Raw genomic sequence first — 27114 nt, forward strand, 5'->3', positions numbered from 1 at the left:
CAAAAAAATTAGCTTGTCCGTTTGCTGTCAAAATTCTGTCAGAATTTGGCCGCACGCGCGGTACTGCTGGATTCGAAAGCCGCGAAATGTCTGAAATCATGCAGCGCCAGCCATCTAATGTCTAAAATCTATTGTCAAGTAATTTTACGGCTTAGGATTTTAAATGATTTTCTTGGAAGCCGGATGCATGTCGTCAACGGTGATTGGCACCTTTATGGGGATCTAATGCACTTTTTGGGTAGGCGAGCAAGGTTTGGCAGCCATCAAAATGATAGATAATAAAAGCACGTATTTTGACATGGACTGGGGTGCTGGTTGAGCGATATATTGGGGGTACATTCTTAACTATATATAGACGCGTTAGTAACGGTGTTTGGACTGAACTCTAGTTTTGCTGCCAAATTCATTTCAGGTTTAGTAAATTAAAAAAGAAAAAGAGCCGTGTACTATGAAACTCAAAGTATCTTTGTTGATTCTGGTGCTTGGATACTTCAATGTGCTCGCTTCGGGTGAGACAACTATTACAGTTACTCATACGAACTATGTCACGGCAGGCTGCCTTCCTGCTGGTGCAGCAAGTGTGTTATCTGACAATAATGAAGGTTTAACTACTGGTATCCCGATCGTGTTTGTTTATGGCAGTTCTGAAGAGACAGGAATCGCACTGCCGCAGCTGTCATTCCTGCAAAAAAAGTTCCTTTCTACATCAACGGAAGAAGATGCAGAAACAACGACACGCTGTGTACGTAATGTGTGCACAACCTCAAAGGTCCAAGTGAAAGGGGAAGCTTCTGCTTCATCAGTTGATATCGATTATCTCAGTGCAGCTATTACTACCCTTTACGAGGGAAAAACTACTACTAAGACTATTTACACTTGTCCGACATCTCCCAAATCGTTATTCGAGGCCCCAAAACCTACCGAATCAATAACTAGTACGCATGTCAATCCCCTCATTACAAAACCTGCTATCTCCAAAGCTATAACGACAACAATAGTACCTGATTTAAGTGCAATCGAAACGGGGTCTGAATTCTCAGATGATTACATCACAGATGATTCAAGTTTTACCTCCTCAGTTAGTAAAAATGGGGTTGACCCTGCCATCACATTGAGTGACAGTTACATTTCAGAAGAGCTTAGTAATACTGGCACAATTGAATTTAGTATATCGGACGAGTACAGTGAGTACCCGATATCGGAAGCTGAACTGTATACCACTGGTTTCGATACTATAGAACCGTCGGCAACTGCAGATATCTATAGTACAACGGATTCATTGCCTCTGTCTAGTTCAGCATGGTATCCTTATTATCGTAATACTAGCTCCTCAGAAAGCTATGAAAGTACTACTTTAGCTACTTCATCGACTGGTAGTTCCAGATCGTTGCCTAGATTTCTCTTGAAGGCAACATCGTCTACTGCCTCTTCTACGTCCTCAAAAACTTTAACCAGCAAGTCTTCGTCAAAGACAACGAGCAAATCTTCATCTTCAACAACGAGCAAGACGTCGAGTAAATCTAGTTCGAAGGCATCGACAACTACTTCCAGTTCCTCAAGCTCAGCAACTTGTGCCAATCATAATTCCAAAGGATATTCTACTTATTCGGGTGACCTTTTTAAAATGATCTCTAATGATAGTCCTCCACTGGTCTTCGCAAGAAAGGAATTGCCTTTAACCATTCCATCTGGTGTAAGCACAGGTTCTCCGTTTGGAACTAACAAGTTTTACGCTAATTTATTTTTAGGCTCTCAAACAGATATGATCTGGTCTTATCCTTATGGCATGTTTTGGAAGAAGCTGGGTTACTACGGATTTGCTGTGCAGCATACAATCCCTAGCAACAGGGTTTACGGATCTGTAGACACTAATAATCCTGGCGTGTCATCTTATTATTTAAACCCTACCTTTATTCCTGAGTTGATTTTTTCGTCAACTACTATTTCAAAGACTTCTAACTATTTGAGGTTATCAAACATGGAAAGTATGTCTGTGCTTGCAAGTTTATCGAGGTCTTCCTCCGACACAACTAATAGAGTTGATATTCCTATCGTTCAAGGTATGGGTTTCGCAACTGGTATTTATTATGGAAACTTCGTCGCTGAAATTAAATCACTGATTGGAGTTAAGACAATGGTCCAAGAAACATCTAGCTCGCTTCAGTCTACCACTATCAAATATAGAGCTACTCTTTTCAATGGAGTGGAGTGGTTGATATATGTCACGAAGCCATCCGCTTCTACTTCTTTCTCATTGAAAGTCAGCGACTCGAACCATATCGTAGGCTCCAAAGCAGTCGACGGTTTGATTATTCAGTTTTCGGTTGCACCATCTTCTTCAAGCAAGGATACTTATTTGGATGAAGCGGCTGGAATGTACGTGACAGATGCAAAGATTCTGGGAACTGTTGCAAGTGGGGTATCGGCTTCCTACGGTTTCACTTATACCACAAAAGGTTCTTCACGTTCTGGAAAACCGATAGTTTATGCATTCCCACATCAAATCGAGTCTTTGAATTCTGCAACTGCAGCAACTTCAACGGGAATAACCCTTGCGTCAACCACAAAAGGAACGATGGAAGCATTCTTGACTAAGACCCTATTCATGTCTGAGACTTTAGAAACTTCGATGCAGTACTTGCCGTGGGTCCAAGGAATGACAAGTGCGCCTACGTACACATCTGCTCAACTTAGCTTAATAGCGAAGGCTGCAACTACTGAAGCTGCCGTTGACATCGCAGCAACCGTGAACTCGATGAATTCTAATTACTTTTCAGGTAAGGTCATTGACAAATATGCTTACATTCTATTAGTGGTAAGTGATATCATCAAAGATAAGACAGCCACGGCTAGCCTTTTGCTGCAAATGAAAACTGCTTTCAAAACATTCACAAGCAATAAGCAGTATTATCCATTAATGTATGACACAAAATTCTTCGGAGTTACATCAACTGCTAGTCAAGGGGGAGACACTGGTGCAGATTATGGGTCCGGTTACTACAACGATCATCATTTCCATTACGGTTATTTTGTTCACGCAGCCGCGATAGTTGGCTATGTTGATAAGAAAGCAGGGGGGACCTGGGCAAGTGACAATAAGGCGTGGGTGAACTCCTTAATCAGAGACGTTGCAAATCCCTCAACCAGTGATACTTATTTCCCGGTGTCCAGAATGTTTGATTGGTTTCATGGTCATTCTTGGGCTGCTGGCCTTTTTGCAAGCGGTGATGGTAAAAATGAAGAATCCTCATCAGAGGATTATAATTTTGCCTATGGTATGAAACTTTGGGGAAGTGTGATTTGTGACAATTCAATGGAGTCAAGAGGAGACTTAATGCTTGCATTGATGTCTCGGTCGATGAACAAATATTTCTATTACAAGAGTGACAACACAGTTGAACCATCACAGATCCTTCCTAATAAGGTTAGCGGAATTCTCTTTGAAAACAAAATTGACTACACAACTTACTTTGGCTCGCCTTCTGATCATCCTGAATATGTCCACGGTATTCACATGTTGCCTATCACCCCTGCATCATCATTGATTAGAATCCCCTCTTATGTCAAAGAAGAGTGGACTGATCAAGTGTCTACATTTATCAGTAAAGTTAACAGTGGATGGACAGGTATCTTGTATCTTAACAAGGCTTTATACGATGCATCCTCATCTTACAGTTTCTTCTCATCCAGCAGCTGGTCTGATACTTACTTGGATAATGGACAAAGTAGAACTTGGGCATTGGCCTTCTCAGGTGGTGTCAAAAACTCCTCCTAGAAAATAAGTCCCTTGAAAAATCCAGAGTATATAATTGCATGCTCTTTGTATAATATTGCTAACATTTCACCATGTTGCTAACTCACATTTAACTACGTATTTTATAATAGATCGATAACTGATTTTCTCGAGATTTAGCAGCCAAGCGATATCAGAACATTTATATAACCACTTTTGTGTCTTTTGATATATGCAGGCGTCACTTTTGGAGAGCCTTTTAAACATTGACATAAAGAGTTCAGTGTATCTAGTACAAAATTCAATGTTTTCTTTTGCCAAAAAGTTAGTCGATAGACTAGATGGGCAAACTAGTTCAGCTGGTGATTTGAGAGATTCATATTTTAAAAATGCGTTGGATATTAATAACAAGGGCCATGGATTGAGAGTCTTGAACGTTAAGCCAAATTCTATAGCATCTGAAAGAGGACTTGAATCGTGGTTTGATTACATTATACAGATCAATTGCAAAAACCTACCTATGAAGCATCCTTTAACTCCATGGGTTTCTTACAATATCGGAGAGGATGGAACAATAAGCTATGACGGAGACTCCAAAGACGAGGCTGCTGCAATTGACTTTAATGCTTTAGTAGACAATATTACTCAAGCAGGAAAGGAGATTACCATACACGTCTGGAATGCAAAAGGTGGCATTATAAGGAAGGTTGTCTTGCCTTTAGAAGAATATATTGCAAAAGATCCAAATAATAGTTCCCTTGAAAACCTTTTTGAAAATAGATTTGCAGAATTGGGACTTACTCTTCAGTCGCAGCATCTCATCACAGCTACGTACGTATGGAGGATTCTAAGCTCACATCCCGGGTCTCCTGCTTTCAAATCACAATTGGTACCCTCCTCAGATTATGTAGTAGGCTGCGATTCAATGTTTTCAGACGACAAACCTGACAAAGGCTTACTTTCTGGAGGGGGTGAGACCTTGTTGACAAAAACAATTCAAGATTATTACAATCATCATTATGCGATTAGTCAGATAGACAGCATACCGATTACAATCTACGTTTACAATCATGATTACGATATTCTCCGACCAGTAGTGGTAAATTTAAATAGGAAATGGGGCGGCACGCAAAACAAAGGGATACTAGGTTGTGATGTAGGCTATGGTCTACTACATAGACTACCCGAAGTTGTTGGAAAATTCACGAATGAGGCTTTAAACGATGATATTTTATTCGAGTCGAATGCAACTGTCTCTTATAATCCAACCGATACTCCATCTTCAGTCGTATCTGACAGTTCGAGAACTGAGACTTCTTCTTTTGTTCAAGAGCCGTCACAAAAACTGCCTCTGAGAGAGTCGGCAGCTGCACTGGCGATTTCGATAATGATGCAACCTTACATTGTTCCAGAGGAATCAGGTACTTCGTCACAACCACAGACATCAGTATCTCCCCCACGGGTATCGTCGGCGCTGGAACTACATAAGCAACAAGAGACTGTTAAGACTAAAGAACAAGACCGAACTTTTGAAATAACCAACACACCATTAAGTTCCGTGGAGAAACATGTTTCGGTGTCTAATATTCCTACAGTCAACTCAGAACATTCAGCAATTGCTCCTCCGCCCATATTTCCTCCATCTAATAAAGCGATGCCAGCTATATCTCTTCCTCACAGATCAACAAATAGAAGGAAAAAACATGCGACCGGATCATTGAATGTCATCAACGATTTAGTGAACGCAGAACTTGCGAATTCTAAAAGATTGGATGTTCAATATAATTCAACTGAACCGGAAAACACTGCATCTGCACCTCCACCACCTAGAACTAAATAGCTTTTAATGAAAAATCATGTGTAACTGTATAGTGTTTCGCAAGAAAAAAGAAAAAAGAATTAAGGGTAAATCTTGCCCACTGCCGGAATCGAACCGGCGATCGCTCCATTACGAGTGGAGTGCCTTACCACTGGGCCAAGCGGGCCGATGTTTCCCTATTCTCGAGCCGAGCATACTTCTATATAGTGCTATATGTAAAGTAAGGCTATACTTGAAATTGTTGGAACATCGTAGTCCTTCTCTCAAATATATTTTTTTCAGAGTTACAACTATCTTATTGACGGCTTTAGCCCACCAGCAGACTCATCATGGTTCTACCCTTGCTAGCTACATGCGGTTTCCATCTAATTATTAAGTACTTATGAGAAAAGTAGCTAGAGTTATAAGCAGATTGATACCATCCTTTCCTATCAGAAAGATTGCTAGCTCTATAAGTTTGAGCAACCCTTTAGCTTTTCCACAAAATTCAATCATTCTTCTCCTCGCTTTGAATTCTGTTTAATGTATAAGTGGAGGATAGAAATTTGAGATCCAAATAATAACATTTTCCTCAAAAGCATGTTATTGTTCTTTAACTAAATCAAAAATCAACTCGCCATTTCTTCTATGTTATTCAAAAGAGTACATGTCTAAAGATGCTCAATGATTGGTTTATAACTTCAAACTGAATATGATTCAAAATCGTTCCTTCAGTATTGGTAAAGAACTTTTCATGAAATGCGCGTTGTGTTAATTTGAACAGCTACAGCTGCTTGTTAATTCCATCCATATTTGTTTAGCATTGTCTTAGAATCCTACACTGTTATTTTTATTCGACATTTACATAAGATTTTGAATCATGATATCGGATTATATGCTAATATATAAGTATATAAGTATATAATTCACAAAAAAACCAATATACATATAGATCATCAATCGTCAGTGGAAGCTCTCACTACCAATATATTGAAGCAAGAGTCCACGCTGGCTTTTATAAGCTGAATAGTTTCGTCAGTAAATAACGAGTCATCATTTGGAGTATCTTTTGCAATCAAGAAAAGCTGATTCTTAATTGAAAAAGATGAGGATACTATGGACTCTGTCAAAGATCCTTTTACATAACGGGTACTCAACCTAATGGCCGGATTTGAGGATTCGAACAAAGAGTTGATCTTGGACAAGAAGCCTTCTGAATCGGCTGAGTTTCCTCTGATAAACAAGTTGACACTTGTGACATCTTTTGATAAACTAGAAGCCAAATGTAAGGTAAAAAAGTCGTTAGCGCTTAAAATATTGTCATGAAACAAAATCACATTAATCGAGCTAAGATCGCTAGATATATTAGCGATGCTTGATTCGTCTCCCACCAAGGTCTTGGTTTCTGCAATTTCATGGACTGTGCTTAGACGATTACTTCTTTTCTCGCCATCATTGATCAATAATAACCCAAAATGTGATTTGCAAGAGCGGAATAATCTACTGAATAAATTAATTTCACTATCCTCGTTCTCCGTAGCTAAACTTCCCAAAAGCTGAGACGATTTCATGCTGCTGATCAAAAAATCTGATCGCTCTGAAATCTGATCATTGATAGCTAGAACGTAGTTGCGGGCGGGTGCCAAAATCGATTGCACCACGCAATTGATACCTAGAATTTCACTGAATGCCTTGATAATCGATAATATTGACGAAGAATTGCTGTAATCGAGTTCGCTGTCACTCTGCGTAGAATTTTCAATATTACTTGAGACTTCTAACAAATGAGAAGTTCTAGAACTGAATTCTCTCATATGAATTGCCTTAATGTCAGTATGTGTGCTTCGTGAAAATATTTTAATAAACGACATTAAAAATGATACAGTATCAATTTTTTTCAAAAGTAAAATAACCTTAGATACCCGGTATTCGCCTAAATTTTCAATCAGGATGTCATTTAAAGAGACACTCGTTTCATTAAGCTGAGAGATAATTTCTTCTTTATTTTTAGGCTCTCCATTCCAATTGATCTTTCCACTCAAGAAATTTGCTACCCGATCCCTGTATTGTAACGGATATACCCATAGAGCGAGAGGGGTTGTAAGGAAAGTCGTAACAAGGGCCATTACAACAAACATTGAATAAACCTTTTGAGAAATGATACCACTATTTAAACCAACAGACAAAACAACAATTTCAACAATACCTTTACACGACATCAAAACACCCACAGCTAGCGATTCTCTCCAAAATAATTTATTAAGCTTTGCTGCGATGAAGCCTCCAAATATTTTGCCAACCATTGCTAATAAAATGATACCAATTGTGTATGCCCAATCAATCCCTTTATTCAACAACCCTAAATTGACATTCAATCCTGCTAAAGCAAAGTAGAGTGGAATCAATATTATATGGACTAAATCTTCTAATTTTTCAGTAATTTTAACAACATAACCATTGTCTCTAGGCACGATAACGCCAACCATAAACGCTCCAAAGATAGGGTGAACTCCAATGATATCAGTGAAAAATGCAGATATGAACACTATCAACAAAATTATCAACATCAGAGATTGTGATGGTTCACCAGTAACTAAGTCATCTGTAAATCTCCGTAAGCAATATTTCATCGTCAAGCGCACAGGAAAGCACAAAAATACAAACCACCCAGCAGTTAAAAGTAAGATGTACACCACATTCACTGGCCTTGAAGCATTTGCTAGTGTCACTGATAACGCAAGTAGCAACCACCCTGTCAAATCGTTCATAATACCTGCTGCCAAAACAATTGTACCAACCCTATCACCAATCAAGTTGAGCTCTGTTAAAATACGTGCTAAAACAGGAAATGCTGTAATACACATTGCAACTGCTATGAAAACCATAAATGTGGTGTATTTAATGGGCAGCAAGTCTGTGTCCTGCGACCTATATTCGTCATACATACCCTTCGATATTCCACAACCCAAGGCAAATGGAATAGCCATATTAACCAAACCTACGGAAACGGCAACCCTCGCATGTTTTTTTATAAAATTAATGTCAACTTCTAATCCAACAATAAACAAGAACAAAATAATACCGATATTCGCAAAGAGAGTTAAACCTGGAATAGATGCAGCTGGAAAGCACGTATCAGTGAAGTTCGGTGCTTTTCCAAGAACTGAAGGACCAAGCAAGATCCCTGTCACCACCTCTGCGATCACTTTAGGCTGACGAAGTTTTCCTAAAGGATAATGAACAATTTGACATAACAAGATAATAAAGACAGCCTGAAATAAAAAGATCGTATATGGAGCAGAGCTGGAATAATCAAGAGGATTCCTGCCCGCTACAATTCCAGCTACTGAGCTAGTTTCAACGGCCATCTTTTTCTAAAAAGCTCTAAATGTAATATAAAAATGTGTTTCGTGTTTTGATAACTACTAAATCTCCCCGCTAATAAAATATGATACAAGATTTGCAACTAGCACGCTCTCTCTTTATCAAGGCGGCGCAATTAGTTCCCGTCATTATATCAAACATCTTGGTCGTTGGGTTAATAAGAGACTATCCAAGATCCTTCACTGGTGTCTCTATTCCACTTTATAGAACACCAACGCTTCAATATCTCCGACTCCCTGTGTAAAAGAAAAAAATTTGACTTACAATATGTTTGATTGATATTTTTAATTTTAAACACAAATACGCCGATAAAGGATCAACAACGTAATGATAAATGATGATGATAATGGTCTTATATTTGCCTCAATGGGCATGTTTATTATAGACGAAAATCATTATCCTGATTCTCGAGAGAACGACGTTGATATTGTTGGTGGTGGTGGGCCCTATGCTTTAGCCGGTGCTAGAATCATAGTCGGACCAAAACTATCAAATAAGCTCAGTGCCATAATTGATATGGGGTCAGATTTTCCTCATTCAGTCGAAGATGAGCTCAAGCAATGGAATACTAGTATTTTCTTTCGTAGTGATCCCCATAGATTGACTACAAGAGGAATGAATATATATGATAAGAATGGAGTGAGGCATTTCAAGTATATAGCTCCAAAAAAGAGAATTGAATCGTCCGATATTTTAGGAAATATGGCTTTGAGAACTTCCAAGACTATTCATCTTCTCTGCTCTTTCGATAGATGTGAAGAAATTGTAACAAAGATTTTACAAAAAGTGGAACTGAAACCTATCTTTATTTTCGAGCCTTTGCCTGATGATTGTAAACCCGAAAATTTGCTGAAGTTGGAAAGAGTACTAAAGAACATTGACATCTTCACGCCTAATTTGAATGAGGGAGCCGAGTTAGCTGGCTTCTTGAAGCTACCAAAGAACTCTGCAGAATTGGAGCAATTGGCATCGGTGTTCAAACCATACTTGACCTTAAAGAATTCAGGGGTGGTTCTTAGGTGTGGAGAGATGGGCTGCTATATAAAGTCCCAAGACAAGAGTATCTTGATGCCAGCATATCATTCTGATCAAGCTCAAGTAGTAGATATCACTGGTGGAGGAAATTCATATTGTGGTGGTTTCGTTGTTGGTTTCTACTTATCTAAGGGTGATTGGCTAGTGGGGGGCCTCTGTGGAAATATAGCAAGCGGTTGCATTATTGAAAAATTAGGACAACCGAGCTTAAGTCTATCAGAGAGTAAAGAGTTATGGAATGGACTAGCTACTCAAACCAGATTTGATACTTATATCAATGCTAATCGAGGACTTTTTGAAAATTTTGATAAAAGCAAAATAGATTGGCTCTAAATATTTATTGGAGGGATGTGCATCTATTCATGAATAAATAATCTATTTAGTATGGTTCAAATTTCTTATTAATTTGGGCTTGACTATTGACTTCGATTTCAAGAACTCATCTGTTAGATGAGTTCATCTCTCTAACTTCATATTTATCATTATTATTTGCTGTTGAATTTTCCTTTTCAACATAATAGAGCCATCTTAGTAATTCTTTCTCATCGGTCCAGCTACGTATCCGTTTACCATAAATATATAAGGGTATCGCGAATAAGCTGATGAATAATTGTACAGCGCCATATGTGATGAATGTTGTTTTCCCGCCTCTAGCATGAAAGAAATTTGTGTTGAACAATGAAAATATAAAACCTAAAAGGTTTTTTAAAAAATTGAAAGATACTAACGATTCAGCCGCAAATACTCTATAAGAATCAATTGCAAAAGTTATTGCCGTCGTACTTGCCATAGAGCATCCAAAGCTGACACTTCCAAAGAATAATATCGGTCCAATCCAAAGATCCTTTATATGAGATGACCATCCAAATCCCATCAATCCAATCGTAATGAAAAACGTTGATGGGATTATCATAATTAATCTGAATTCAGGTTCGTAAATACCACCGTTCTTTGACACCATATATCTACTTGCCCTGTCACTTATAAGTCCAGCAGATAGAGATCCCAAAATGCCAAAGCAGAATGGCGATATATAGAATAATCCAACAGTCTTTTGATCATAATTGTAACCCTCGCCCCTGAATATTTCTGAAATAGTTTCAGAAATCACAATCAACCAAACTACTGCCAACGAATATATGAGTGATCCAAATAACACAGACGGATATGTATATAAGAAAAAAGGTCGCAATGCTACCATCCACCAGCTATCTTTTGTGTGCCTGCCTGAGTGAAGCGATATGTCTTGAATAAATGTTTTTTTGGACTCTGCAGGATGGTTTGTATTGACTGGACCACCAGTGATCCCTACCGGAGTTTCTCCATTCGCATCTGGGTATCCAATACTTGACGAGAGACTAGTACTTACCATGCTGCTATTTGATGTAATGTTTCTTAATGCGAATGCGTTAGGACGTTCAGATGGCGGATGATAGTCAGCCACATTTTGAGCTGCTTCGGTTTCTTCCTTTGATCTTTTACTTGGAGTTGGCGACCTATCCCAAAATGTTTCAGGAACAAATAAAAAGGTAAGAACTAAATTTGTGCCTAGAAACATACTGAGAATCCAAAAGAGCCAATGCCTATCTAAATATTGAAAAACTAAGCCCGACAAAAGTGGAACAATGTTTTTGCCTCCCAACATCAACATCGTGTATATTCCCACTCTGTAAGCCCTTTCATGAGCAAAATAGATCTCTGCAATCGTAGCGGATGGTAGTGACTCGGTGGGTGAAGCTCCAATACCTGTTATTACCCTTGCTCCCATTAAACTCCCAAAACTTTGGGAACCTCCAGCCCACAAGGATCCAATCAAAAACAATAGAATACCTAATAAGTATACTAGCCGTTTTCCATATAATACAGCAGTGGGACACGCAAACACAGAGCCAACTCCCATTGCCAACATGAATCCACCAACTAAATAGGAGACGACAGATAGAGGTTTATGTAATTCATTTACCAATCCCAGCATTCCAGCTGCTAAGATGGGAGTTTGACCACCTCCTAAAAAACTTTGGATACCTATGATAGCCATACATAAATCTCTTCTCCATAACGGCCAATTAAGTGGATCATTTGGATTTTCATGTGGTTGTGGATTTAGGATAATTCCTTCTTCCGTCCTCTTTAAGGACACTGTGTCATGAGTTGAAGGTGATATTATCAGCTTGTCAGCATTATCAACCATGACAATCGTTCCCGTAACAAGCTTGGCCTTGGGCTGCTTTATGCCCAATTGGGATGCCATGGTGTACTTCTGTGTTGATCAAATTTGTGATGTCCTTCAGAAAGCAAACCAAAAACGCGACGTTTTTTCTTGCGTTTTGAAAAGAGAGACTCGAAGACCTCTAATGTAAGATGAAGATGAATCAAGCTTTAAAAAGATATTTTCTATTCTGCAGTAATTAAAGGGCTTTCAAAATAAAATTAAGATCGAGTCAACTGTTAACTACTAAAGTTACGAACTTTACCTGTTATATACAGGTATGACGAACAACAGTAATGAGCATTATTATCACTTTATAAATAGAAGGTGGGGCCCGATACTTAATAAGCTTTAATTGTATATATCTAACAAGCTTAGCATCTTTTTTTTTCGTGATATCAAAGTCTTTGTAACTTATCTAACGTCAATGACAAATTTCAACAAAACGGTCTTGCTTCCTTGAGTTAGATGTCAGCGAAGAGATTTATTCATTTAAAGAGTTCTTTTTATTCATAGCACTGTATCTCTTTTCTTGCACCAACGAGTCCACCTGGGATTATTTAGGATTCGATAACCCCTTTCAGCGGTCGCTTTTTGTACTCCAACAGTTTGATTTTCTGCCCTATACAGAGATTATCTTGTCGCTATTTCCTTAAATTGTCACCAGCGAGCCTTTCAGGCAGGGCTCGAATTCTTTTTTTTTTTTTTTTGACTATTTTAGAGTTAGTTATGCGCTTATCTTGATATTTGCTGGATTTCGCTATTCGCTTCCCGAAAATGCTTTCTTGAAGTCTCCAATGTTCTTGCTGAAAATTATCGGACTCTTGGATCATAATTGAGACATTTCAATGAGGATACTATATAAATATATATATATATATTCTTTTTTGGCAGAGCTCGAATAATTGAGTTGTTTTTTACACAGTTCGAATGCGTTATTGCTAGTCAGATTTCGATACAGTCCTGTGTATAAGATTGACTTTTTTATCTTATCTATACAATAGCCGAAAGAGTATAAAAAAGGTAGCAGAGCCACACTAGAGTACTCGGGGAAATTAGATTAGTGAGTTATTCAGCTCAAGTAGATATAGGAGAGGTGCTACCATCACTTAAGCAAATAACGAAGGTGCTAAAGATCCAGCTAAAACTGCAAAAATAAGCTGAAAGTAGTTTTTAATTTTTTAACATGACAGTAGAAGAACAGGAGTCATATGTTTTCCAATCAAAGGTTGCCCATAGGCAGCTTTCGGTTATCAAAGGTAACGGTATCAAAATAACATTTAAGGATCCGAAAACTGGTAAATGCACCGAAGCTCTTGATGCAATGACTGGCGCAGCTGTCGGTGCATTAGGGTGGGGTGATTCTGAAGTTGTTAACTTCATCAACGAAGCTGCAATGGCTACCACTTATTCGTACCCAGGTTCGATGAACAATGAGTTCAGTGAGAAGTTAGCGAAGTTTTATATTGATAATTCTCCAAAGGGTGCCTTTGCAAGTGCTTTGTGGGTTACTTCAGGGTCTGAAGCAAATGAAAATGCAATGAAGATAATAAGGCAATATCATCTTGAAAAAAAGAATTTTAAAAAAACAAAATTTATATCCAGAAATACTTCTTATCATGGCTTTACGCTTGGTGCACTTTCCATTGGAAATTCTGCAAGGTCAAAAATGTTCCAAGAAATTCTTTTGCCGACATCGCAGTGCTTAAAGGTGGAACCTTGTTATCCCTATCGTAACAAGAAAAAGGGAGAGTCTCTTGAACAATACGGAGACAGATTAGTTGACGAAATGGAAGAATTGATCTTAAAAGAGGACCCAGATACTATTGGTGGTGTTATCGTTGAAACACTTCCAGGCTCCTCACTTGGAACTGTACCACCACCGGCAAATTACTTGAAGGGTATTAGAAAATTGTGTAACAAGTACGATATAGTCTTCATGGTTGATGAAGTTATGTGTGGCACGGGAAGAATTAATCCCAATGGTAAATTGAATTGCTGGGAGAACTTTTTGACGCCGGAAGAAAGTCCTGACTTGCAATCAGTGGGCAAAACTTTAGGCTCAGGTTATGTCACTATTGCTGGGGTATTGATTTCTCCAAAGGTTAAAAGGGCTTTTGTTGAAGGGTCTGGATCTATCATTGGTGCACAAACATATTCCAGTCATGCTTTTAACTGTTATGTAGCCTTAAAAATCCAAGAGCGGATTAAGGAATTGAAGTTGACTGAAAATATTTTCAACGTTGGTAATTATATGGGAGAGAAATTGAAAGACGCTTTGGCTGATTCGAAAATAGCTGGAGATGTCAGGGGCCTTGGTGGATTTTGGTCCGTCGAATTAGTCAAAGACAGAGATACGAAAGAAAGTTTTCCTGTTGGTTTAGACATCGCCCATCGTCTTCAAGATATTTGCTTATCGAACGGAATTACCGTAATGGGAACCCAGGGATGTAATGCCGGAGTTGGTGATATAATCATGCTTGCACCTGCCTTCGTTATCACGAAAGTTGATGCAGATAATATAGTTAGTATTGTTGCGAAGTCTGTCAAAGAGTTGGAGGGCGAGTTGTAAGTTTGGTACTTTCAATAATCTGTATTTTTCTAGTAATATATTATTCACGTCTAACGATCTGTAATAAATACAAACATATAAATTAAATTTTAGGCTTGAATAGACAATTGTTGTCGCCTTATTTTAGTCGAGTCGTTATTCTACTACAGGCTTTACTCCGCAAAGGTTTATTCGGCTTTCCGCTGGTCTCAATTGTTGTTCCGTCAATTGCCCCAAAAATGGACGCGACCCTGTATGTAATTTAACGCGTTAAATTTCATCTCACAAATTTTTGTCGGGCTCCGGCATTGGAAAGGAAGTCGATTATTTAAGTAAGATCTCTTGTATCTTGAGTAAATAGGCAGGTTGGGATAGAACAAGAACATAATGTCAGAAGATGCCCCTCAGGTATATATCGCTACTTATTCGAGTGTATGTTAGATTTTTTTTTTTATGTCTGGTAGAATAAACTGTGTCTAAGATGTGATAGGCTCAGCTCACGCGTTAACAAGATACTAACAAGTTGATAGACTGATGTATACGAATGTCAGATCAATGAATCTCCCATAATGAGAAGGTGTAAGGACGATTGGGTTAATGCCACACAAATTTTGAAATGTTGTAATTTTCCCAAGGCCAAGCGAACAAAAATCTTGGAAAAAGGAGTTCAACAAGGGCTACATGAAAAAATACAAGGTGGCTACGGAAGGTTCCAAGGGACGTGGATACCGCTACCAGATGCTCAGCGGTTAGCTGCGAGTTATGGTGTAACGCCAAATATAGCACCGGTGCTATATCTTGACTTAAGCGACCCCAATATCAATATTCCCAAAAAGACCAAACAGATGAACAAAGATGGCACTCCAGTAAAGAGAAAATACACTAAGAAGGCCAAAAAGGCCGAAGAAACGCCGTCAAAGAAAATTAAGTCAGATGCTGGTAGTCACGAAGCCCCTGATTTATACGGATCGCAAAACCAGGCTCTTTATAATTCTCTTTCAAGGTATCATATACCGACTCAAAGTAGTCAACCATCTCTTCAACAGATGCAGTATCAACTTCATCAATCTGGTCAAATTCCTTCCAATTTTAATCAAGACTTTTTAACTGTGAATGGAAATACCAATGGCTTGCCAACCTTTACTTCACACCAACAAGTCGTTCAAAATGAGTTTCAAAATTATCAACTACAACTTCAGCGGTACCAACAAGAACAGCAAAAGTTTTCAAATTTATCATTCAATACACAGATGCCGATTGAGCAGCCACTAATGGGAACTATACATCATAGCAAATTGCCACTGTCTCAATCTACTAATGAAACTAATTGGTCTCAGGAAGATGGGGCAATAACGAAAGATAGTGATACATCTGTTTCCTCAAACGAAGAACATTCCCAATACTTGAAGGATCAAAAAGTAGCCGGGCAAAATGATAGCGGTGATAACAGGCTTTCCTATTCTTCTCAATTATTACAATTCTTCAGTGAAGATAAAAGTCAAATTCCCTACTTTCTTCACAATCCACCTTATGATTTTAACATTAACGAAGCTATTGATGATGAAGGACATACGGCTTTGCATTGGGCTGCGTCAATCGGAAACTACCCGATGATTCGTCTTTTGCTTTCCAAGGGAGCTAACCCTTTAACTGTAAATAATTTTGGGTTGAATCCATTATCAAAATTAATTTCTTTTAACAACTGCTACGAATTGAAGAACTTTCCTAAAGTTTTAGATGACTTGGAACTTTGTTTGATTAATACGGATATTAATGGCAGAACTCCGTTACATTATTTGTGTCAATTTGCTAAAGTCAAGTCAAAATATGAAAGTTCTGAGTATTATCTTAATGTAATTTTGACTAAGTTAACTTCGATTTCAAGCATGAATCCAAACAAACAAGTCAACTTATTGAAGAATGTTCTCGATCATCAAGATGTCAATGGTGATACATGTTTACATTTAGCCGTCAAAGCTTCTAATCTCAAGCTCTCAAAGTGCCTTTTATCATATGGTGCAAGAGATGATTTAGAAAATGTTAATAAGGAATCTGTTAAATTGCTCCTAGCTCATAACAATGCATTAGATTCTTATAACCAAAAGGTCGACCAGAGTCATCAGTTATTGACATCCGTCACTCAGCTGAATAACATCGCCAATCAACGAAGAATGTCCGAATCAAAAATCAAGCAACAAGGTTTAGCGACTCCAATTCAAGCAAGCTTTACTAGCGAGAGTCTCGGTACGCCAGACACACAACGCACTACTATTCAAGACGAAGATGACGATGATATTAGACAAGCGAGGGTAAATCGAGAACAATTGGACCACTTAATGAGAGGTGATAATAAAGAAAATATTTTCATTGACGATTCGGCATTGAAATCGTTCGAAACAACTTCCACTCCTAGCAATAAATTATCATCAAGCGTACTTGGGGCATCACATCAGCCTCTAGCCGTTATCACCGAAAGAACTGTAGAAAGCACTCCCATTAAATCAGATGATAAAAAGTCCGGGAGCTTAGAGTTTCAAACATTGGAAATTAAGCCACCAACTATAGATGATAATGGTAAGATTGTTGACAGCGTGAACGAAGAAGGGGGAACTTTGACTAGGCTACCGGCTAAGGAATTATCCTCCTTGTTTAATGTAATGTTTAATTCACTTTCCGACTCATATAGTGTGCTGTTGCAAAATTTTGGAAAAGAGTTCAAATCTTTGAATGAAGAATTACTGAGAAAGAATGAACTTAGTGAGTCTTGGGTAAGCAAGACAAAATCTTTGTTGGCAAAGTGTGGTGTTACTGGTTTTGACTCTCCAGAACAAGGTAAACGCTTGCTCAATGAAACAATTGCAAATTATGAAGGAGACTTAACGGAAAAGGAAGCCTCTCTTCTGCAACTTTTAGAAAAATCACATGCCTTCAAATTGGCAAACTTGGTTCAAGAATATGAATCGAAAGACGAAGATATCGATGATCATGAAGATCATGCTTCAAAGAACGAAGATGATAAGTTTGAATTGGCAGTTGAGTTGAGTCAACTCCAACATCAAAGGCTCGCCCTTCTTAAGAAGGCTGCTGGTGGGATAAAATGCTACGGAGTAGACCCAAAGGCATATAAATACAGAAAACTTATCAGCTTGAGTTGTGGCTTGAATATTGAAGATATCGATGGCTTGATCGACGGAATTAACGATTCTTTATCCGAGACTGTCATATCTTAAAGTACATTGTAATCAACCTCACTATATTGCATTCAAAGACTCTATTTTATCTATAATCAGACTTAAATTTAACGAACTGTTTCAATTATTAGTACAAAGTAGCTGTAATTCTATCGGTTTGGATGGTAGCTTAAATGTTTTAGTGCATTTACCATTTTTAAGGTCGCTCGAGAAAGAAGTAAATAGATGGGATAAATATAAGGCTAACACTATAAGGGTAGTAAAATCATGTCACAAATCACACCTAACGTTTATAAAAGGCAGAATATTTCCAATGGGACGGTAAATAGATCTGTCATACCTTCGACGGTGTATGAAGAGCCGGAAAAAACGTTGTTAAACTTCCCATCTTCTGTGATGAATGGTGTAACGAGAGAAGGAGGATTGGTCTCATTAACTTTTAAGTCTGTTAAATTTGTTGATTTGGTCGAAAAATTTGACATGATAAAAGAAACATTATATAAGGACTACAAGGATGGGCTTCAACTTCCCAAAATTAACGATGAAGGATTCGATGCGAAGACACGAATCCAAGAATTGAATGTGGAAATAGAAACGCTCAAAAATAAGCGTCAGAAAGTAACAAATGATCGCAAGGAAGAGCCATATGTTAAAGTGAAGCAAGAACAGCTTCTGTCCATTGTACATGATAAAAAAGATGTGTCTCCATTTGGTGAAGAAATCATTAAGCAATATGAAAGCGAACGCTCCGACAAAGCGATTTCGTTCTCTCATGGCCAGTATACATTCTTAAAGAATTTTAGCGTGCCATCTGACTTAAAGATACAGAAGTTCGAGGATGTGAATAACCCTGATATGCTGGCGTATGCTAAGAAGAATTCTCAAACCTCATCTGAAATTTTAGGTGAAGAAGATCAGGGTGAACCTCTGAGAGAATTGCAGACTCCATCTAATACCCCATTATATTGATAGAGCCACTCTTCCTCATTTTACAAAACACGACAAATAGAAATTTTGTGTATAGTAGACTATATAATACAAACTTAATTATCAATGCCCCCAACGACAACACTTTTCTTGATCAAGTACTCGTCGACTCCATAAATAGACCCTTCGCGTCCAAATCCAGATTGCTGTACCCCTCCAAAAGGCATTGCAGCCTCCGAAATTGCACCAGTGTTAACACCTACCATTCCTACTTGCAATTCTTCTGCAACTTTAAAAATCCTCTGGACGTTGCTCGAATAGAAGTAGCCAGCTAATCCAACATCAGTGTCATTGGCAAGCTTTATCACTTCTTCGTCACTCTTGAATTTAATCAAAGGAGATAATGGTCCAAACGTTTCCTCCTGTGCAATAAGCATATCACTGGTCACATCACCCAAAACCGTCAATTCATGGAAATTCTTACCAAGATCAGGACGTTTAGCGCCACCAAATAAGAGTTTTGCTCCCTTAGATATTGCGTCTTCTACATGTGATCTTACTTTACTCATTGATTTTTGATGAATGAGAGGACCATGGGTAGTTCCGTCGACTAAACCATTTCCAAGTTTTACTGTCTTCTCTAACTTTGAAACTAGTTTGCTGGAGAATTCATCGTAAATTGACTCATGCACAAATATCCTGTTAGCGCAAATACAAGTTTGCCCACTGCTCCTAAACTTTGATGCAATCACACCATCCGCCGCAGAGTCAATATCAACATCATCAAATACAATGAAAGGTGCATTACCTCCCAACTCCATTGACAATTTTTTTAAAGTTGACGATGACTGCTTCATTAATATCTTTCCCACGGCAGTAGATCCGGTGAAAGAGACCTTCAGGACTTTTGGATGCTCACAAATTAACTTTCCGATTTTAGAAGAATCTTGTGCGGGAAGTACATTGACTACTCCTGGAGGTATACCGACTTTATCCGCTAGATGCGCTAACGCCAAAGCAGACAAAGGGGTCTCAGTGGCAGGCTTAATCACCGATGTGCAGCCAGCTGCTAAAGCTGCGGCAAGTTTACGAGTAATCATGGCTGCAGGGAAGTTCCAAGGGGTCATGATACCGCACACACCAATAGGTTGCTTCAATGTAAAGATTCGATTAGTAGCTGTAGCAGAAGGAACAATGGATCCGTTTATTCTGGGAGCCTCTTCCGAGAACCACTGAAAAAAAGATGCAGCATATTTAACTTCACCAAGGGCATCTGCCAAAGGCTTTCCGTTCTCAATAACTATAAGCTTCGCTAAATCTTCTTGATTTTCCATCATCAAGTTATATAGATCTAATAGCAATTCTGATCTTTGGCGGCCAGTTGTCTTCTTGAATGTTGAAAAAGCCGAGTACGCAGCATCAATTGCTTGATTAAAGTCCTTCTCCGAAAAGGATGAAACATCAGCTAGCTTAGAGCTCTCGTTATCAAATGCTGGATCGAAAACTTCAAATGTAGTATTAGCATTACTGTTTACCCATTTACCATTTAAGTAGCCTTGGGTTTTGATAAGCGATTGTTTCTTTAGTTGAGATAAAGCCGAAGTCGAATAGCATTTCAAACTTAGTTTAGCCACTACTCTTGAAGACATCATTGATTCTGGTTACTAAACAGTTCTGATTCAATTGTTCCTGATCAATCTAAATCTTCAATTAATCAAAAGAAGCGTTATACTATTATTTATGGATAATTGCTATATCGAGAGTTGCAACTTTTATAGGACGGATCCGCTGACTTCCGAATTCAGTATTGTATTAGTTAACAAGACCGTTATTTACATATGAATAGAAACGTTTTTCAAGAACAGTGATCTACAAGATTCAATCTAACAATGATATTAAAACGCGTGTATTTCTTAGGAGTAGATATTCCTGGGATAATTTAAGAATTTTGCAAGCTTAGAGATAATCGACTGGACCTATTATAACCTCAAGACAAATCGGATAATAGGTCGCACCTATAATACCTGTGATGTCAAATAAATGAAATTGGAGGACGTCTTATTCATTATATGCTTTCAATCTATTTCATGCATGAGCTCTAAAAGGAGCATAAAAGTGCATTTACCATAGCCATTGATCCTACATCGTTACTCAATGCCAAGACAGAGCAAACTAGAGTACTGGCACGCGAGGGATCACTTCAAAATCCCTCTAAGTGTATCATAATTCCATGTCTCCTGCGACGTCTTTCTCATCGTCATCGTCACTTGATAAGCTTCCAACGTCACTGAGTTCGTCATCTTCGTCGTTGCTACCCCTTTCTTCATCATAATCGTCATTGTCGTTACTTATATTCAAAGCATACTGCTGCACATACTGCTTTACAGTATCATTATACTTAGACTCGTCCTTGGTCATTAAATTTGAGGCCTCAGTATTAAGGGGATCACTAGGATTCGCATATCTTAGCAAATGTGGCAAGAAATTTTCAAATATATTAAGCAAACCAAACATTGGAGACCACGTTTGGTTGATAACATCAAGACACACTGAACCAGATCCTTCATCAATATTGGGATGATAAATCTTATTGGTAAACCCGATAGACGGAGACTTCAACGGATATTGGTCTGGTAGCTCCACTCTAATTTTCCAAGTGCCCCCTTCATAGGGTGTATCAGTTGGGCCACGAAATATGACATAAAACTGTTGAATAGAGTCGTCAATAAGAGTTACATCATGGTCACTCATCATTAGATCCATGACGTCTTTCTCAATACGCCTCTTTGGTGAGCTCATTTCCCTTACAACTGTTTTCTAATATAATTCCTCTTAGCTATCAACTATAACTCTTGAAGAAGAATATCAAATAAGGAATAAGTTAGTTACTTGTTAAATAATTTGGTATCTCCAAGGGTTCCGAATATCAGCTCCTTAGAAATTCCTGTTGCTAACTTAAGTCACATGATTGCTTATGTTATGTGTAGCTACGACATCTATAAGAGTACTTGTATCCCGAGGATGCAGATAAGGAAGAGTCATTCTTTGATATCTGCTTGTTTATTGAATTAACATCATTGGGTATGCTAATTTAAAATAGATCAAGTTCTCATATCTTCAATTGCATTCTTATGATAATGAACATCATAACGAAAAAAAATTCTTTAGTTATGAGAGGCAATTGAGAGAAGAAATTACATGCTCCATAATCTAGGTAGAGGATGTGTTTTATAAGCACGCATAGCATTTGTTAATCTGCTAGGTATGTAATAAGTGAGTCAAATTGATATTCTATTAACCACCATTAATTGACACATATATCTGGATCAATAATCTCCTTTGGCTGGGACTGTCCCTTTCTTGACGATCTCTAGAGTCCAATCCTTTTTAAATATAGGTTCTCCTTCTTCTAAGAATGTCGAAGAGGCAGCATAAATGCCCCTGGAAAGTACGCCACCAGGAAGCTTTTCTGCGGGAAATGTGATTTCGTGATATTGGTCACCACTAGTGATTACTACTTCTTCGCCCATATCATAAGTATTCTCTCTGACGGGAATGCCATGTCTCATCACACATTGATAGTAGGTTAAATTTCTTAATGGCCTTTCCTTTACACCATATTTGATAGTTAAACGGTAAGAGCTGAGCTCGGGCAAAATGAAGTAAAGACTCTTCGGGGCATCATCCGTCTCATCCCTAGTGTAAACAAGTGGCTCAAAGCCAGTGACATCTATCTTCATGGAATGTAAAAATAATAAGTCGTTTTCGAACTCATGTAATCTATCCGCTAATGTTGTATCAGCCATTGTATTTTCTATCAATATATTAATAAATGTATGTCTATCTAATATTAAGATGTGAGTCAGCACCTCATATATGTTCAGTTATAAGTATAAATCCAAGTAATATCAAATTTGAAACCAAAAAACCATTGAGTAATACATGCTCGTTGAAATTGTTAAGCCGTTTTAGTCGCAGACTTCCCCATCTTCTAAGCACCAAACAATTTTAAACTTATTCCAAATTCTTTTTCTACGGTTAATACATCGAACCTATAATAATTTTATAAGCATATGAATAATCCTTCAACGGAAAGAAAAGGGCCAAAGATCAGTTTTGTTCCTATTCTAAAGTAAGATAGATGGGGAGTCATATCTTTAGATTACATGAATTCGTTTTCGTTAATAAATTGTTTAAGACAGCTCTACTAATTGTTTATAAGGATTACTATCATACCCAGGTGATTGCTATTGAAGACTTGATTACTCGAAGCTTATGATAGTGTGCTACCATCTATATTCACTGGACGAAAGTAATAAGCGTTTCTCGCGTTTCATATTTTTGCAACAATAATTAAGAGCTATTTTACAATAATCTTCACACCGTTTCTTACAGCACTGACCCTAACACTCTCACTTGTCTCTTGTTGCATTCTGTTCAATGGAAATAGAGTAGGATTAGATAAGTTATGTCTAGTAGCTTGCCTATGTGGTTTGGGCACCCATGAGTCAGAATAGATTACATATATGAGAGTTGTCTGTTGTTTTTACTATACTCATGAAATAATAATGCTCTACGACCTCAAGCTGCCTAAGGTTATAAATACTCATGAGACGAAAATATTGAGTGAAGAATTCTGTAAAGGTTATGGCCTTCGATGAATAGACAGTGTACTATGGTCTGTTGTGGATGGCTATATTTTTTATTTCAATGTTATCATTGTTGATATTCGTCATTTCATCAATATCGCTAACTGAAGCTCTCACTATTGACTTATCTGAACACGATGTAATTCCAGGTACAGATTTGACACGGGAAGGATTTCTGGTAGCAAGATGACATTTCTATAATAGCTTTGCAGTAAACTTTGATGATAGTCAGGAGTATGTTTCTGGACTTTCCTCGTACAATATGAATATTCCATTGTATTATAACAAACGATTGAATCCGGTGTGGTTTTTTTTTTGGTGCTGCTTCATTGATTATAGCAACTGGCCTACAATTTGAAGAAACAATACAGCTGTGTCGAGATGCCGGCAATACGAGGACTTGTACAAAGAATTGCTTGACTACGGTAGCATTGATATCAGCGGATATAGCAGCTTTTGGATACTGGATTACCGACTGTAGTTAAACGAGACGCTAATGGAGGTCAATTAAACATATAACAGTTGCTATGTATAATGGGAAATTTCTAGCTGCATGTATTTTGCGGATAACGAACACCAATATGACCATAGCGGGCACAAGAGGAATGAATATGAAGACGAGAATCTATCTATTATGAGTATGGACACTAGATATTGTCAATCATTTGGTGTCAAGGTTGGCGTCATCATCCTTGTTGCCTACATATGATTCCTTAATTACTTTTTGGATTATTCTACTATTCAACAATTAAGCCGATTGATTAAATTTCATTATAAAAATCTATGCAACACGCTCAGCACCACTTAACTTGACAGCCGCGCCATACTTTTGCAATTTAGTCAATAAATAGTCTCCTTGTTTGATCAACTGGTGATATTGACTGTTCTTATTGTCGGGTCTTGTGGTTTCAATTATTCCATTCACTTTATCAATTGTACAATTCAACTTCTTGTTAGGAATGAACTTACATAAATCTCTATCAAGGAACTCATAACTTATGTTAAACGTTTGAGCCATTGACTTTAACGATAATGATTTATAACTCTCTAAGAGTTGACCATAAGCTTTACATCTCATCTCTCTTAAAAAGTAGTTCGCATGTTGACTCAAATGTCTGTTTGGAAGTAAGAGCTTGTCATAAGACTCTAACAAGTATTGGAAAAAGCAGTTGTACTCACAGGTGTACAATGAATTCGTCAAATTAACCAATGGTTCTAGTGCTTGAGATGATGAGTAGATAGATAAAATTTCTGGCGAGTCAATAATCTTGGCCTTCAAATCTACTCTGTCTAATGAGATGGCACCAGAGACTATAGCATACATTGCAACATCCTCATAACTGCAAAGCTCAGTAGACGTAAATGTTGCTAACGAATCAATCAATAATTTTGCTGCCTCAGAAAAATTTCTACTGGCCAACAAATAGAGGCCCCTGTATGTTTTGTATCTGTTACGACGTTCCCAATCACCTCCTTTATCAATCAAAGTCTTCGATTCTTCTAAATATTTGCCTACGGTAGCGTAATCATTGAAAAAAAACTCAAGCCTAGTGAGAGTCAATAAAATATCAATCTTAGATCCCGTGCTTTGGGGAAGTTCTAATGCCTTTCTATATGTTTCGGTGGCACTATCTCTATCAATGATCTTGGTGTAGTATTCGGCTAATTTGAGTGTAGTAGACAAGACGTCTAAATCGGTCTCATCTTCCTCTTCTGCTTCTTTGATTTTGTTTTTCAACTCGTTAATTTGCTCGTCATTTTCCTTCGCCAACTCCTCATATAATTTCTCATTAAACTTGATATCTGGAACGTCATTGCTTATGTACTTATAATAGGGTGCCAATTTCTCATCCTTTATGGACTTTAGTAATTCAGAGATAAGCTGTTGGCGGTTAATATCTTCTCCATCCTTTGTCAAGAGAAATTGCTTCTCTGCTAATTTATAATCAGGAATCTGAGGAACCTCAGAATCTAATCCATTCATTTTGGTAATATATCTCAACCTTAAAACTGATTCTTAAACTTTAATATCTAAGTGTCCACCAATAAATCTGGATGGCAAAGAAATCGTTCTGTATGAGACTGCATATAGTTTTACAGTTAACTGTACTTGTTTTGCATGTTACACGGCTCGGTTATATTATCAATCTCGGTGAATATTCGGTGATAACCCCCGCATTTAGAACGTTTATAAAATGGAAAAATGCTACCTAGTACTATATATATTTGAGGAACCAGTTGAAAAAGTATCATCGGATTCTTCAGTGTATTATTCAGTATTGCTGCTAATCGTTTCTAAATTTCATCAGTTCAGCATTATGTCAGTAAAAGACGATATCCCGGCAGTTGTCGCAGAACTTGTATCACCTAGAGCACTTGAGGCGATTCAGAAGTGCAAACATTTCGTGGATGAATATTGCTTACCAGCAGATGAAATATACTTCCTGCAAATTTCAAAGAATCCCGAAGAGAGATGGAAATCGACTCCTGAGATCACTGAACATTTGAAGGCCAAGGCTAAGGAGTTGGGACTCTGGAATATGTTTTTATCGAAGAGATACAGCGATGGCCCTGGGTATTCCAATGTAGAGTATGGCCTTATGGCTCAATATCTTGGTAGGTCTTTTGTTGCACCCGAAGCGATGAACACCAATGCACCTGATACAGGAAATATGGAGTTGCTTGCCAGATACGGTACGCCATACCAAAGGGAGAAATGGTTGAAGCCTTTATTACAAGGTGAAATCCGTTCTGCGTTTTTGATGACAGAGAAGGGAGTTTCCTCGTCTAATGCGTTAAATATAACTACGAGCGCAATTTTAAACGATAAGGGTAATTACGTTTTGAATGGGACTAAGTGGTTTGCTTCCGGAGCTGGTGATCCAAGAACAGCATGCTGGTTGGTGATTTGTAAAACTTCCAATGGACAACAAGAATATAGAAACCATTCCCTTTTGGTTCTTGATGCAAAGAAGGCTTTAAGAACGGGCAAAGCAAAGCTTATCAGACCTCTTGACGTATTTGGATACGACGATGCTCCACATGGTCATTGCGAGATTGTCTTTAGTGATTACGAGGTATCAAAGGATGAAATGCCAAACGTTATCATGGCCGGTGAAGGAAGAGGATTTGAGCTTCTTCAATCTAGATTGGGTCCCGGAAGAATTCACCACTGTATGAGACTCATCGGCGTTGGAGAATTTGCGTTATTAAGAGCCATCCATAGGGCTAACCATAGGACAATATTTGGTAAAAGAATGTGCGAAAGAGAGAGCTTCATGAACGCTATTGCTCAGCATAAAATTGACATTCAGAGATGCCGTCTTTTAATTTTGGATGCAGCTCATAAAATTGACTTGGCAGGACCTAAGGCAGCTAAGAAAGAAATTGCTATGGCAAAAATTGAAACTCCAAGAACTATTTTGAAAATCCTTGATTGGTGCATTCAAGTATTTGGAGCAGAAGGGGTCTCTCAGGATACTGAGCTTGCCAGAATGTATGCTCATGCCAGAACTTTAAGAATTGCTGACGGTCCTGATGAAGCCCATTTAAATCAATTAGGAAGAGATGAGGCAAAGAAGTTCAAAGAAGCAGACACATATTTCAAAAACAATGATGAAAGAAGGCATGCATTGTC

The 27114-nt window shown here is 38.1% G+C and overlaps 13 protein-coding genes across 13 annotated transcripts in view; 7 read left to right on the plus strand and 6 right to left on the minus strand.

Annotated features, from left to right (window-relative positions):
• Nucleotides 1-448: 448 nt before the first annotated feature.
• On the plus strand, nt 449-3775 carry ENG1 (endo-1,3(4)-beta-glucanase; the record flags this gene model as incomplete). The annotated part of the gene is made up of 1 exon (XM_062953886.1): nt 449-3775. The coding sequence occupies one exon, from the start codon at nt 449-451 to the stop codon at nt 3773-3775; it is 3327 nt and encodes a 1108-aa protein (XP_062810645.1).
• Nucleotides 3776-4037: 262 nt separating this feature from the next.
• On the plus strand, nt 4038-5573 carry PRCAT00003927001 (uncharacterized protein; the record flags this gene model as incomplete). Its single annotated transcript, XM_062953888.1, has 1 exon — nt 4038-5573. One exon carries the CDS (start codon nt 4038-4040, stop codon nt 5571-5573), a length of 1536 nt encoding a protein of 511 aa, XP_062810646.1.
• A 914-nt stretch (nt 5574-6487) lies between these two features.
• Nucleotides 6488-8899, minus strand: PRCAT00003928001 (uncharacterized protein; the record flags this gene model as incomplete). Its single annotated transcript, XM_062953889.1, has 1 exon — nt 6488-8899. The coding sequence occupies one exon, from the start codon at nt 8897-8899 to the stop codon at nt 6488-6490; it is 2412 nt and encodes an 803-aa protein (XP_062810647.1).
• A 343-nt stretch (nt 8900-9242) lies between these two features.
• Nucleotides 9243-10283, plus strand: MAK32 (Mak32p; the record flags this gene model as incomplete). The annotated part of the gene is made up of 1 exon (XM_062953890.1): nt 9243-10283. One exon carries the CDS (start codon nt 9243-9245, stop codon nt 10281-10283), a length of 1041 nt encoding a protein of 346 aa, XP_062810648.1.
• A 106-nt stretch (nt 10284-10389) lies between these two features.
• Nucleotides 10390-12201, minus strand: HOL4 (Hol4p; the record flags this gene model as incomplete). The annotated part of the gene is made up of 1 exon (XM_062953891.1): nt 10390-12201. One exon carries the CDS (start codon nt 12199-12201, stop codon nt 10390-10392), a length of 1812 nt encoding a protein of 603 aa, XP_062810649.1.
• A 1144-nt stretch (nt 12202-13345) lies between these two features.
• PRCAT00003931001 (uncharacterized protein) lies at nt 13346-14731 on the plus strand (the record flags this gene model as incomplete). Its single annotated transcript, XM_062953892.1, has 1 exon — nt 13346-14731. The coding sequence occupies one exon, from the start codon at nt 13346-13348 to the stop codon at nt 14729-14731; it is 1386 nt and encodes a 461-aa protein (XP_062810650.1).
• Nucleotides 14732-15097: 366 nt separating this feature from the next.
• SWI4 (SBF complex DNA-binding subunit) lies at nt 15098-17940 on the plus strand (the record flags this gene model as incomplete). The annotated part of the gene is made up of 2 exons (XM_062953893.1): nt 15098-15142; nt 15241-17940. 2 exons carry the CDS (start codon nt 15098-15100, stop codon nt 17938-17940), a joined length of 2745 nt encoding a protein of 914 aa, XP_062810651.1.
• Nucleotides 17941-18168: 228 nt separating this feature from the next.
• On the plus strand, nt 18169-18870 carry PRCAT00003933001 (uncharacterized protein; the record flags this gene model as incomplete). The annotated part of the gene is made up of 1 exon (XM_062953894.1): nt 18169-18870. One exon carries the CDS (start codon nt 18169-18171, stop codon nt 18868-18870), a length of 702 nt encoding a protein of 233 aa, XP_062810652.1.
• Nucleotides 18871-18944: 74 nt separating this feature from the next.
• On the minus strand, nt 18945-20480 carry UGA2 (Uga2p; the record flags this gene model as incomplete). Its single annotated transcript, XM_062953895.1, has 1 exon — nt 18945-20480. One exon carries the CDS (start codon nt 20478-20480, stop codon nt 18945-18947), a length of 1536 nt encoding a protein of 511 aa, XP_062810653.1.
• Nucleotides 20481-21048: 568 nt separating this feature from the next.
• UBC8 (E2 ubiquitin-conjugating protein) lies at nt 21049-21627 on the minus strand (the record flags this gene model as incomplete). The annotated part of the gene is made up of 1 exon (XM_062953896.1): nt 21049-21627. One exon carries the CDS (start codon nt 21625-21627, stop codon nt 21049-21051), a length of 579 nt encoding a protein of 192 aa, XP_062810654.1.
• Nucleotides 21628-22154: 527 nt separating this feature from the next.
• Nucleotides 22155-22634, minus strand: PRCAT00003936001 (uncharacterized protein; the record flags this gene model as incomplete). The annotated part of the gene is made up of 1 exon (XM_062953897.1): nt 22155-22634. The coding sequence occupies one exon, from the start codon at nt 22632-22634 to the stop codon at nt 22155-22157; it is 480 nt and encodes a 159-aa protein (XP_062810655.1).
• Nucleotides 22635-24258: 1624 nt separating this feature from the next.
• RPN7 (proteasome regulatory particle lid subunit) lies at nt 24259-25461 on the minus strand (the record flags this gene model as incomplete). Its single annotated transcript, XM_062953900.1, has 1 exon — nt 24259-25461. One exon carries the CDS (start codon nt 25459-25461, stop codon nt 24259-24261), a length of 1203 nt encoding a protein of 400 aa, XP_062810656.1.
• A 334-nt stretch (nt 25462-25795) lies between these two features.
• The window catches only part of PRCAT00003938001 (uncharacterized protein), a gene marked incomplete at both ends in the record, with an annotated part of 1371 nt that continues 52 nt past the window's right edge, over nt 25796-27114 (plus strand). The window contains one exon of the mRNA XM_062953901.1: nt 25796-27114. This exon is cut by the window's right edge and continues 52 nt beyond it. Within this exon, the coding sequence (XP_062810657.1) occupies nt 25796-27114 (1319 nt within the window).

Source organism: Priceomyces carsonii, assembly GCF_900007245.1.
Source record: "Priceomyces carsonii strain CBS4050 genome assembly, scaffold: Debaryomyces_carsonii_scaffold_4, whole genome shotgun sequence".
Taxonomy (NCBI): domain Eukaryota; kingdom Fungi; phylum Ascomycota; class Pichiomycetes; order Serinales; family Debaryomycetaceae; genus Priceomyces; species Priceomyces carsonii.